Genomic DNA, 13,301 nt, shown 5'->3' with positions numbered 1-13,301 from the left:
ATGGAGGTGGTGGAATCCACTTGTTGTCTGGCTAAGAGGCAAATATATATGTTAAGATAGAGGATGTTGCAGATCTTCATGGCCACTTCATGCTGTCCTTTACATACACCTAAAATTTATAGCTTAATTCTCTGAAAACTCATATATATGTTTTTTGGGTTGAAAAAAAATACAAGACTCGTATAGTATATGTCCACAAATATGATAATATGGTATGATTTCAGAGATTCTGTACAGCTCATGAACTTGCTACAAGACAGAATGGATTTCCTAAAAGAATGGGCCTCTTAACAGATTTAGTGAACATAAGTTTCATCAAACAGAATACTCCACTCAGTTAGTCTGGAAGGTTCCAGCACTATGCTGCTGCACTGATTAGTGCTGAAGTTGGCACTCTTTAAATTCAGAGAAGAAAAGGCAGCACATAATATTGGTGGACAGGGGAAAGCTCTGCAATTGCACCCACAAGTGTCAAGCACCAACTAAATAGCCACTCCTAATAAATCCCTTCCCATGACAGTACGACGCTCACTCCCGGATCGACACATAATATTATTCTCCCGCATTAGCTAAAATGACTGAAACCGAATGCGATAATCCTAGTGTTCTCTTGTGGTGGCGGTGAGATGCCCATATCATGCATATGGTGGACAATGATGATTAGATTAAACTGTAACCAGGCACACACTTACAGGTGTTTGCTAATGAAAAAAAGGAGGGGATTTGGGAATCCATCATCCATTGCTTTGTGGAAGGGGTGCAGGAGAAAAGACTGCAGCACTTGCAGACAGTGGGCCGGCAGCATCATCTGGTGGCCTCTGTGTAGTGTGTGAGTAGACAGGCTCCCAAGTGGAGCAGACATCAGGCTTTTGGCCACTCATTTGTGGACTGAAAAAAGTCCAACCAGGAAGTTGTTCTATTTAATTTCTTCCACACCTGTTGGTAGCCATGGATGATTCTGTAGAGACTCAGTTGGGTTTTATGAGGGCCATGGAGAAATAAATTTTCCCTTACAAAAAGGCGGCATTAATCTAAAAAGAGGGCCTCATTGGTTCAAATGAATTTTGAAGGATTGTAAATAAAATCTTGTTGGTTGTTGTTGAGTGCAATGCATATGCAAATTTTTCTTAAGGATTAATTTGCACTTTGTTTTACAGGATTCATTTTCCATTGACTGAAACCACTAGGGAGATCCTTGTGTTTTGTTGATGTGTGATCAAACATCCTTTGTCTTGTAGGATTCAAGATGGCACTGTCACCGCCTACCAGTGACTGCTGGCGCCGGTGATGGGCGTTTGTCAGCGAGGCCAGTGGTGAGCCGGTGACCAGCAAAAACATCAGTCTAAACATCAGCAAAAACTAACCAGCACCACATAAGGCTGTTGGCTGTAGCATCAGCGGATCGGGCAAGGGACACCTCAAATAATAACAGCACACATCAGTATTAACAGCTGCGCATTCACCGGCAAGAACAAGATAAAAACTGAAACCATTTCTTTCTGGCACCAACAGCCTGCAGTTTTCATTCAGATGTTGCAAAGACTAAAATGGAACATGTGAAATCTGCACATCTGATCGGTGGAAGAAGCCGATCGTGATCAATACATGGATAAGCTTTCCCATGAACACACACACTGATTTACATATAACAGCTGAATGTTTCGAAATTTCAGAAACATATCACTTTTTCACCAATTCATCGTTCGATTATACACAAACACACAACTCAAGCTCACAACTAGCAAGCAGAATAAATTTCACATGTGATTCAATCTAGGAACAGTGCGTACAACAGATCTTCAAAAATAGGTTCTTAACAGAAATATGGTAAATGGTGGCAGCACAATCTTGTGACGATGAAGCACGCAGATGTACCTGCGTATACAGAGGCCCACGTCTTCCACATCTCTTAGCGAAGAGTTCATCAGTTACAAATGATGACATGGAGCGAGTGGGGTGCCAAGATGCCGCTGCAGGATAACAACTTGGTCAGTCCAGCTTGACACAGAAATACTGTTTTTTTTTGTGGGTGAGACACAGAAATACTGTTGACAACAATCAAACACATCAGGATTAAGAGCATGTTTGATTTTTTTTTGCATGAACTTCACATGAAAATCTTCGATTCATGTAGAAATGTGGAAAGAGTTTCACATTTCAGGCATGACACGAAATAAAACTTGCAGGGAATAAAGGGCGCAAGCATAAGAGATTATTAAAAATCAACGAGAGAGCGATGGTGTTAGGGTTATCTGTTGCCGCCTAATTGGGTGGTTCTTACCAGAATTTGGCCTTCAAGTGCTAGAGTTCACAACCTCCTCTTTTTTCTAGTCATCAAAAGTGAAATTCATGTTTTCAAGACACTTGATGTTAGCTGCAGGACAACTCGGGTGCATGCCAATGGCATCCCTAAGCACGGACTGCGCATCTCTTGCACTTGATTCCTCGGCGCCATATCCCCCAATGCGCACCGAGACTTCCTTGAGGCCTGACAAGTGCTCGACGCCGCCAAAAGCAGCACCGTGCTGCTCCCATCCGCGCGCGTTGAATGCGACCTCGAGCCTCTGGAGCCTGGGCATTGCCCCTGCCGCAAACGTCAGGTATGATGTCCAACGGCAGGTGACTTCGAAATGCTTGAGAGCAAGGAATCCTGTTCCGCAGATGGTGACCCTCTCTTTAGGAGTTCCAAAGATGTACACGTTCAGGTGGATGAGGGAGTGCAACTGTGCAATGATTCCAACATCATCATCCAACACCTCCTTAACCCCTAGTGCAAGGTCATAGAGGTTATGGAGCTCCTGAATCCACTTGGGAACCCTCGATAACATGCAACCCCGTAAATGGAGCCTGCGAAGAAGGCGGGGAGAAGCGGATAGTGAACCCAATGCATCCGAGCATGCGCTGGGGAGATAAGATTCCATACACAGGTATCTGAGGTTGCAAAGTTTTTCTAGGGAGAATCTCAGAATATTTATAAGTTTTGTTGCTTCTGCTTCATCCAACTGCTTCCGGTAGACACGGCATATTTCAAGATCCTTCAGATTGGTCAGATCTCTGAGGTCTCTGATGTTTTCTACCGAGTTCATGCCCAAGTCGAAGCCTCGCAGTGTCCGTAGGGATTTCATGCTGCCGATCCTAGAGGGCAAACTTATCCCAATAGGAACGATCAGGTGCAATAACCGGCGCAGATGAACAATATCTGACGGAACTTGAACCATGCTATATTCGTAAGTTCTTAATTCCAGCGTCTCTAATTGCTCCAGTCTCCGAATTTTCCTTGGTAGCACTATTTCACCATAAGCTGCTACAACTTTTAGATACCTCAACTGGAACAAATGACACATTCCTGTGAGGTCAAGTGTCACACGCTTAGTTGGAAATTCAAGAGTTAAAACTCGGAGATGCTTGAACTCTGATAGAGGAGGTGTGTATGTGGAGATGCCAAATCTTGCTAGCGCTCTTACTTGTGAGAGCCTGGCAGTTCCCAATGTAGCGCCATCTATTACATCATCCAAGTAGAGGGAGAGTCGGCGAACATTGCCTTGCAGTCCAATCAAGGCTTGTAAGTCTTCTACTGCAGTGATAAAATTCTCTTCTCTGCACTTGTGCATAATAAGATCAAGCATCATATCATGCACTTTGCAATACAACACCTCATCATTATGATCTGTATCTACCGGTTGAACAATGCTCCTGTTGACAAGTTCATTGAAATAGCCCTCTGCAACAGCCTCTGGTTCCCGCACGTGTGATATACTTATAAAACCCTGGGCTAACCATTGCCTGACCAAATCATTCTTGTTGATTGTATAACCCTCTGGATATATACCCAAATACAGCATACATGTCTTCAAATAATGAGGAAGATTTGTGTAGCTAAGGTTTTGTTGGATTATGGATGGGCTTAGGCCCATATAAGACACTAATCCCTGGTTAATCTTGAGGCCCATGTATGAGGTGGCATGTGGTGGGAAGTTTAGTCCCACCTTGCTAGTTGAGAAGAGTTGAGACCCCTTTATAAGGGCTGCTCTACCACTTGCCATTGAGAGCTTGGGAAGAGGAGTGGTACACGCGCGCTCCTCCTCCGCGGCCGCGCCGCGCCGCGGGAATGAGCCGAGCCGAAGCTTATTTTTGCCGCGCAGGAATGGTTAATTAATTAACGAGTCGCTTATGAAAGCGCCACTGTCCGACGCTGCTGCCGCCGCCGCGTTGGCCTAGCCAACCGGAGGGTATGATCTATTCATCCCTCGTTTACTCGTACTTATACTAGTCGTATATGTGCTGCTCATAGATGGTTCGATTCTATATTCTGTACGTGCTAGTATGCTTAGGTATCGCTATGAGATGCATACCTTTTATGCCATGCTTACTGTTTATTCGCGGATAAGTCTAATCGGAAAAATGCTAATATTTCCAACAATCCAAAAACCTTATTTTAGGCACTTTTCGATTCAAGGCTTTGCTGCTACTCTGAAACCGGAAAAGTTTACCGGGACGCATTTTAAGTGTTGGCAGACTAGGACCACCTTGTGGCTCACAGCAATGAACGTGTTCTGGGTTGGTGGTGTGTCCCTCACAGAAACGATTGCTCCTGAACAGGAGAAGGCGTTTAGGGAGGCAACCACAATCTTTCTGGGAGCAGTTCTGCGTGTGATTGGAGACAAGTTGGTTGACGCCTATATTCATATGGGCGTTGCCAAAAACTTGTGGGATGCGTTCGAAGTCAAATTCAGCGCAACTGATGCTAGCAGTGAGCTGTATGCCATGGAGCAGTTCCATGATTATAGGATGGTTGATAACCGTTCTGTATTGGACCAGGCTCATGAGATACAATGCATTGCTAAGGAGCTAGAGCTCCTGAAGTGTGAGTTACCGGACAAGTTTGTCGCGGGTTGCATTATTGCAAAACTCCCTCCTAGTTGGAGGAACTTGGCTACTTCTCTCAAGCACTTGAGACGTGAATTCTCTGTTGAGGATGTCATTGGTCATCTCAGTGTTGAGCAGAACTCGAGAGCAAATGACTCGCACGTGAAAGGGGCAGAGGGTTCTTCTAGCGCCAATGTGGTGCAGAAGAACTTCCACAAGTTCAAGGGAAAGAACTCTATCCAGCAGAATACTACCTTTAAGAAGAAGGGTAAGAAGAAAGACAAAAAGAGAGATGGCTGCTTTACTTGTGGTTCAGATGAACATTGGGCGAACAAGTGCCCAAACAAGTATAAGAAGCCAGCACAGGACTCCAAGTCTGTGAATGTCACTTTGAGCAACAATGATGCGGCATCTGGGTATGGTAATCTGTTTACCATACTTTCAGTCTGTCAGTCCATTGATTGGTGGATTGACACTGGGGCCAATATTCATGTGTGTGCTGATGTGTCTTTGTTTTCTTCCTACCAGGTCGCACGAGATTGTTCCGTCCTGATGGGGAATGGCTCGCATGCTTCTGTTCATGGTGTTGGCACGGTAGATCTGAAGTTTACTTCGGGAAAGATCGTGCAACTGAAGAACGTGCAGCATGTCCCCGCCATAAAGAAGAATCTCGTTAGTGGCTCCCTTCTATGTAAAGAAGGGTTTAAGTTAGTATTTGAGTCTAACAAAGTAGTCGTATCTCAGTATGGACTATTTGTTGGAAAAGGGTATGATTGTGGTGGTTTGTTCAGCCTTTCCCTAGAGGATTTCTGCAATAAAGTCGTGAACCAAATTCATTCTAATGTGAACGAATCTGAGGTTTGGCATTCACGTCTTTGTCACATAAATTTCGGTTGAATGACGCGGCTAGCTAAAATGGATTTAATCCCGAGTTTCACTTTAGCCAAAGGCTCTAAGTGCCATGCGTGTGTGCAAGCTAAGCAACCTCGTAAGCCTCACAAGCCTGCGAAGGAGAGACACCTGGCACCTCTAGAGCTCATACATTCAGATTTCTGTGAGATGAATGGTGTGTTGACTAAAGGTGGAAAGAAATACTTCATGACTCTGATTGATGATTCCACTAGATTCTGCTATGTGTATTTGTTAAATACTAAGGATGAGGCTCTACACTACTTTAAAGTCTATAAGACTGAAGTTGAGAACCAACTTGAGAAGAAAATAAAACGAGTCCGGTCTGATCGTGGTGGAGAGTACTTTTCTAATGAGTTTGATTTATTCTATGCGGAACATGGTATTATTCATGAGAGGACGCCTCCCTACTCACCCCAGTCAAACAGGGTTGCCGAACAGAAAAACCGTACTCTAACTGATTTGGTTAACGCCATGTTAGATACATCGGGTTTATCCAAGGTATGGTGGGGGGAGGCTGTATTGACATCTTGTCATGTCCTGAATAAAGTTCCCACAAAGGATAATGAGACTACTCCCTATGAGCAATGGGAAAAGAAAAGAACCACACTCTCTTACTTGCGCACTTGGGGCTGTTTGGCGAAAGTCAACGTGTCGATAATCAAAAAGCGCAAGTTGGGACCAAAGACTGTGGACTGTGTTTTTCTTGGCTATGCCAAGCATAGCGTTGGCTATAGATTTCTAATGGTAAAATCTGAGGTACCTGACCAGAAGGTCAGTACAATTATAGAGTCTAGGGATGCTACATTCTTTGAGGATATTTTCCCCATGAGAGATATGCAAAGCAATTCTAGACTGGAATCTGATGAGACTCCTGAACCTGCTATTCCGATGGAATACTATGAACATAAAAGTGATGAGAGTTCCATGGAGGATGACGAGGAAGTTCCTGTTAGGAGCAAGAGATAGAGGACTGCAAAGTCCTTTGGTGATGATTTCCTAGTGTACCTCGTGGATGATGATACTCCCAGTAACATTTCAGAAGCTTATGCATCTCCGGATGCTGACTACTGGAAGGTTACGGTCCGTAGTGAGATGGATTCCATCTTGGCTAATGGGACATGGGAGATCACTGATCGTCCCTATGGTTGTCAACCATTAGGATGTAAGTGGGTGTTCAAGAAGAAGCTTAGGCCCGATGGTACTGTTGAGAAGTACAAGGCTAGACTTGTGGCCAAGGGTTATACCCAGAAAGAAGAAGAGGATTTCTTTGACGCTTATTCACCTGTGGCTAGACTGACAACCATTCGAGTGTTACTCGCTTTGGTTGCCTCGCATGGTCTTCTCGTTCATCAGATGGACGTTAAGACGGCTTTCCTTAACGGAGAGCTAGATGAGGAAATTTACATGCAACAGCCGGATGGCTTTGTAGTAAATGGTCAGGAAAGAAAGGTGTGTAAGCTAGTGAAATCTTTGTATGGCCTGAAACAAGCGCCTAAGCAATGGCATGAGAAGTTCAACACTACTCTGACATCTGCTGGCTTTGTTGTGAACGAAGCTGACAAATGTGTATACTATCGCTATGGTGGGGGCGAAGGAGTTATACTATGTCTATATGTCGATGACATACTGATATTTGGGACCCACCTCAAGGTCATTGAGGAGGTCAAGTCTTTTCTATCTCACAACTTTGAGATGAAGGACCTGGGTGTGGCTGATGTTAACCTGAACATCAAGCTACTGAGAAATTATGAGGGTGGAATTACACTTTTGCAATCCCACTATGTTGAGAAGATTTTGAGCCGTTTTGGATATTCGGACTGCAAACCTTCTGCAACACCATATGATCCTAGTGTGCGGATTCGAAAGTTCGAAGGCACGGCTGTAGATCAATTGAGATATTCTCAAGTGGTTGGTTCACTGATGTACCTAGTATGTGCTACTCGTCTTGACATCTCATTTGCTGTGTGCAAACTGAGCCGGTTTGTTTCCAATCCGGGAGATGTGCATTGGCATGCTGTAGAGCGAGTGATGCGTTATTTGCAAGGTACTGCGAACTATGGAATTCACTATTCTGGCTACCCAACGGTACTTGAGGGGTATAGTGATTCGAATTGGATATCTGATGCTGATGAGATGAAAGTCACAAATGGACATGTCTTCACACTTGGTGGTGGTGCTGTTTCCTGGAAGTCTTGCAAGCAGACGATCTTAATCAGATCGACTATGGAAGCAGAACTCACAACATTAGACACATCATACGTCGAAGCAGAATGGCTTCGAGAGCTTTTGATGGATTTGCCGATGGTTGATAAACCAGTGCCGGCTGTCCTTATGAACTATGACAATCAAACAGTGATTGCCAAGGCTAAGAGTTCAAAGGACAACATGAAATCCACAAAGCACATAAGAAGAAGATTGAAATCTGTCAGAAAATCAAGAAACTCCGGAGTAATAGCGTTGGATTACATCCAGACGGCTAAGAATCTGGCAGACCCTTTTACGAAAGGGCTATCACGGATTGTGATAGAAAATGCATCGAGGGAGATGGGTATGAGACCCATATAAGTTGCCATGGGGGTAACCCAACCTATGTGATCGGAGATCCCGTGAATTAGGACCTGGGAAAACAATTCAGCGGTCAACTGAGGAGAGTATCCTTAATTAACCCACTCCGTTGGAGATGCACAATACTCTCAATTTTGTAAGGCAGGCTGACTTTTGTCTTAATGCGTTCCAAAGCTTGTGTAAGCAAGATGCTAACCTACAGAGCATTCTTTGGAGGAACACACCTATGTGAGCCCGACTACTGGTCACAGTCTATGAGATTGGGTAATCTCTATTAAGCTCATGAGAAGGTACGGAGTATGACTAATAAGCTCCACCCGTGGGGTTTAGCCTTCGGCAGTCATGTATCAGCTGACAATAGGCGAAACTTCTGCACGCCAAACTAACAATTCAAAGCATAGTCCATTGTTTAGTTGTGAAGAAGTCTAATCCTGTTGCTCTAGGTGGAAGTTCAACTTAACAGTCTCCACTGAAAATTCTGGTATATCAAACATTGTTTGGAATAGTTGATAAACTTATGTGCCTCGAGATCTGGTGGGGGATTGTTGGATTATGGATGGGCTTAGGCCCATATAAGACACTAATCCCTGGTTAATTTTGAGGCCCATGTATGAGATGGCAGGTGGTGGGAAGTTTAGTCCCACCTTGCTATTTGAGAAGAGTTGAGACCCCTTTATAAGGGCTGCTCTACCACTTGCCATTGGGAGCTTGGGAAGAGGAGTGGTACACGCACGCTCCTCCTCCTCCGCCACCCGCCTCGCCTCGCCTCGTCACGACGCGCGCGCGCCGCGAGTTGCGGGAATGAGCCGAGCCGAAGATTATTTTTGCCGCGCAGGAATGGTTAATTAATTAACGAGTCGCTTACGGAAGCGCCACTGTCCGAGACGTTGGACCGTGGGCTGTTCGCGGACTCGGTCGTGGGCCTAGCCCAGGCCCATCTACTTGACGGCCTATATAAGAAGGCACTGGCCAGTGAAGTGAACCCTAACTCAGTTCACTCACTCCCTCTCGTACAACCCTAGCCGTCAGCTACTGTTCCTCTCTCTGTGCTACTTCCGGCGATCCCATCCCGGCGACCGCATGCACGGTTGGTCGGGAGAGCAGGTGCCTCCGGAACCCTGTCGTTCGAGATCCTGCCCGGAAGAACGGCAATAAGGTTTTTGGGGAGCGTCTCGACGCGACTGCTCCTGATCCGTCCCCAACTTCGTCTGCCTCTGCTTCCACTACTTCCCCTGCATCGACACCATGGCCGACGACGCCGCCTCCAAGAAGAAGGCCACGGACGACGCCGAGGCTGCTGCTGCCGCCGCGTTGGCCTGGCCAACCGGAGGGTATGATCTGTTCATCCCTCGTTTACTCGTACTTATGCTAGCCGTATATGTGCTGCTCATAGATGGTTCGATTCTATGTTCTGTACGTGCTAGTATGCTTAGGTATCGCTATGAGATGCATACCTTTTATGTCATGCTTACTGTTTACTCGTGGATAAGTCTAATCGGAAAAGTGCTAATATTTTCAACAGGTTTAGTATTTTTCTCGTTCCTTCGAAGGTGGGATGCACTTCAAAGTTGGAGCTCAAAGAATTCAATATATCCTCCCATTGCCCCTTCAGCATCTTTGGTTGACTAGCTAATAGGCTGGATATACTGATAATTGCGAGTGGCAAGCCACCACATCTTTTTAGAATTTCAGCCCAAACGTCTTCCAAATACGTAGGACAACCATCCTCTGAACCAAAAACTCTTCTGAGAAATAACTTTCTTGACTCTTCATTGCTAAGTAATTTCATCTTATAAAGATAATCATAGCTATTGGAGCAGCACGCTGTAGCCACGGTCTCGATTCGTGTAGTTGTTATTACTCTGCTGCCATTGCTGTTTTCTGGCAGAGCACATCTAACAATACTCCACGTGGTTGCATCCCATATGTCGTCGATTACAATAAAGTACCTGCCAAGAAGGTTAAATTATATGCAGCATCATAAGCATCCTCACTTTCTTCAAATGAACTTTAAAAGGCTAAAACACACCCAAGAAAACCTCCTTTAAGTTTTCCAAAAGTGCATATACATGATAGTTGAGCCTTGGTGGTGCCAAAATGGCCCATTTGGTTTTAGAATTGCATAAATGATAGCTCGTGTTGCCTTGTTTTTCTGTGAATCAATGAGTAAATGCTTTAAAACTGAACCTTATGCAGGCGTTGCCTCTTTTAAAAAAATAATTATGCAGGCATTTGTAAGAATTGAGATGTTCATTTGAGGAATTTTACTTTTAGAATATATGAAAATTAATTGTAACATTTCTGACTTGCAAACTAGTGTTAATCTAGTGTCATGTTTTTCAGTGACAACAAAAGAAATCAAATATGGAACAAATTACTTGATTATAGAGGTTTCGTGGAACTTGATGGCGTAACTAATTTCACTAATAAAGTGCCCATCCAGAGGATCTAAGATGTAAGTTTCTTACCCACATCCACAGGAATTTCTACAAACAGCATACAAGCAAGCTGAAAGAATATATTCCCACAAAACTAAACCGAGCACTATAGACTACAGAAGGGAGTACCTCTTGTCTGCAAGAAATCTTCGAAGTGTCCTGATCAGCTGATCCTCATCCCATGATTCCATATTAGTTTGATCCAGGACCACATAGCCAGCTTGAGAGAGTATGTTTCTAAGAATCTTCCTTATATTAGGTTTTTGGGACACAGAAACAAAAGCCTGGCACTGAAACTGCCCCTCTAGTTTGCAATAAATCTCATTTGCAAGTGTGGTCTTACCAAGGCCTCCAAATCCCACAACAGAGAGCACCTTCAGCTGCTGTGCACAAACACCATCTTGGTCCAGCATCACCTTAATCAGTTCGTCCCTCGGTTCATTGATACCGACGAGGCCCGCTGCGTCCACATAGAGCGCCAACAGGCGTATATCTATGGCCGTGCTGTTTGGCTTTGAGGCAGTGCTGTCAAGCTTGTATCTCATGCGCCTCTCGCTCACCTCCATGATACGTCTCTTCAGACCTTGAAACTCCTTGCCGATCTTATGCCGAGTGTTGATTGTCGTCAGCAAGTTCATGCTCCTTTCAATGAACCTGCTCCTTTCAATGAACCCCTTGAAGCCATGTGGCTTGCTATTTGACTCGCATTCCACCCGGAGCATGAAGTCGTCGGCATTGTCCTCGATGTCGTAAGACAGGTCACGAACCTCCTCAGCCCAGCACTTTTCTTGTTTGTCAGCCTCCTCCTCCTCCGCGTCCGACGTCCTCTCTAGGAACACACGCATGCTCTCGAGCTCGGCTTTAAGGAACATGATCTCGCCCTTTGCTTCTTTGAGCAGCTTGTATTCGCCGGCGAGCAAATCGCCGAGCTTCCCAAGAAGGGAGCCTATGGCTCCGTGTGACACGCTCACCACCGCGGCTTCCATGGCCTTTCCTCTGTTAGCCTCCACTCAAGAAGCCGTGTCACTGCTCAGTGCTCAGGGACTTGGAGATGAAGCGATCAACCAAGGAGGCATAGCACAGAAGTTGCACTCCATTTCTCTGCTTCTTCCTCTCCTTTTATCATTTCTTCCACTATTTCTGTTTCTTCTTGAGTTGGGGTCTGAAATGAAATGACGCGTGTGGAACGAAGGAGGCACAAGCGCACAGCACAAAGATTACTATTGTCAGTTACCGAGCAAACAGCAGCTGATGTTTGTGGCCTCTTCCTGCTATTTTTTTCTCCCCAATCCTGAACTCATCACAACAGAGACAAATAAACCCATTGTTAATTTCTGTAACAACAGGCTAGCATGCATGGAGAATGAGATACTCTTTGCACGACACCAAACCAAAAGTAAAACTTGGGAGTTAGATGCCAAACATTCATTGGGTTCGTTTCCTGCGGTGTGATGTGATATGACTGACGCTGCCTCTCTTGTTGATGCAGCATATGTGTGCCTGAATCAATTAGAACCTGCTACACGGCTACAGCGTTTGATCACAAGAAGAGATTTGATGAAATTTCCGTTTTCGACTGGACCTCGTTTAATGATTAACTTCGCTGACATACTAATTGGTACTGTAGCATTTGCATGCAGATAAACAAAATTGCAAGTTTGACGCTCTACTCCATGTCAAGATGAACACCGAGATTAAGATTAAGACGAAGAAACAGAAATAGACCGAACTAGAAATCAGTAACTGTGCTAGGCAATTACTCCAGGAGTCAGTAATCACCTCCGGTGCCCTCGGTGGCCGCCCCCTGCCGCGGATCTGGCCGGCCGCGCTCCGGGCAAGGGCTGGGGGGAGAAGGGAAGGCTTCCTGTTGGCATCCACTGATTTCGGGCACCGACGCCTCCGAAGCTCCGACCGCTTGGAGGCTTGGAGCCTTTCCTTCCTGCTTTGGATTACCCAACGCGACAAGAGGAGCAAATTGGAGTGCAGATGTTTGGGGACATTGGTCCTCACCATACCTGGCCATCTGTCGGGCCGGGCCGGGCCTACCAAAGCCCGATGCAAAAAACCGAGGCCTAAGCCCGGCCCAGCCATCGGACCTAAAAATCAGGCCCGAGCCCGGCCCATGATAGTAAAAGCCTGTCAGGCCTCGGGTCACAGGCCGGGCCTCCTCGTTAATGCATGAATATGACGGGCCCAGGCCTGGCCCGGCCGTCGGCCTTGAAATCTAGGCCTGAGCCCAGCCCATGGACAAGGTCGGGCCGGGCTGCCTATGGCCAAGTCTAGTACTCACTAGTAGCAAAATGGCCCTGTGTTGCGACAGAAAAAAAATCATAATTTTTAATGGATCATATTTGGCAGCATCATCGAGATACAATACCATTCTCTTTCTCATTGCGTTTGCCGGCCAGGTAGGGCATTCTCAAACATATTTTTTCAGCCGCTACTGTGTGGGCCGGCCCAGGTGGGCAGATTCTCCAACCTAAAACGTACTCCCTCCATTCCAAAATAGATGACTCAACT

At 45.5% G+C, this 13,301-nt stretch overlaps 1 protein-coding gene across 1 annotated transcript; it reads right to left on the bottom strand.

Annotated features, from left to right (window-relative positions):
• Window positions 1-2,327: 2,327 nt before the first annotated feature.
• Window positions 2,328-13,056, bottom strand: LOC125517133 (disease resistance protein RGA5-like). The gene is made up of 5 exons (XM_048682319.2): window positions 12,561-13,056; window positions 10,911-12,072; window positions 9,864-10,292; window positions 7,983-7,985; window positions 2,328-3,876 (listed from the first exon to the last, which is right to left on the bottom strand). Exons 2-5 carry the CDS (start codon window positions 11,765-11,767, stop codon window positions 2,328-2,330), a joined length of 2,838 nt encoding a protein of 945 aa, XP_048538276.2. The 5' UTR covers window positions 11,768-12,072; window positions 12,561-13,056.
• Window positions 13,057-13,301: the final 245 nt, after the last annotated feature.

Source organism: Triticum urartu, chromosome 6A, assembly GCF_056163025.1.
Source record: "Triticum urartu cultivar PI428250 chromosome 6A, HENAU_Tu73, whole genome shotgun sequence".
NCBI classification, from domain to species: Eukaryota; Viridiplantae; Streptophyta; class Magnoliopsida; order Poales; family Poaceae; genus Triticum; species Triticum urartu.
This window is presented reverse-complemented; position numbering and strand designations above follow the sequence as displayed.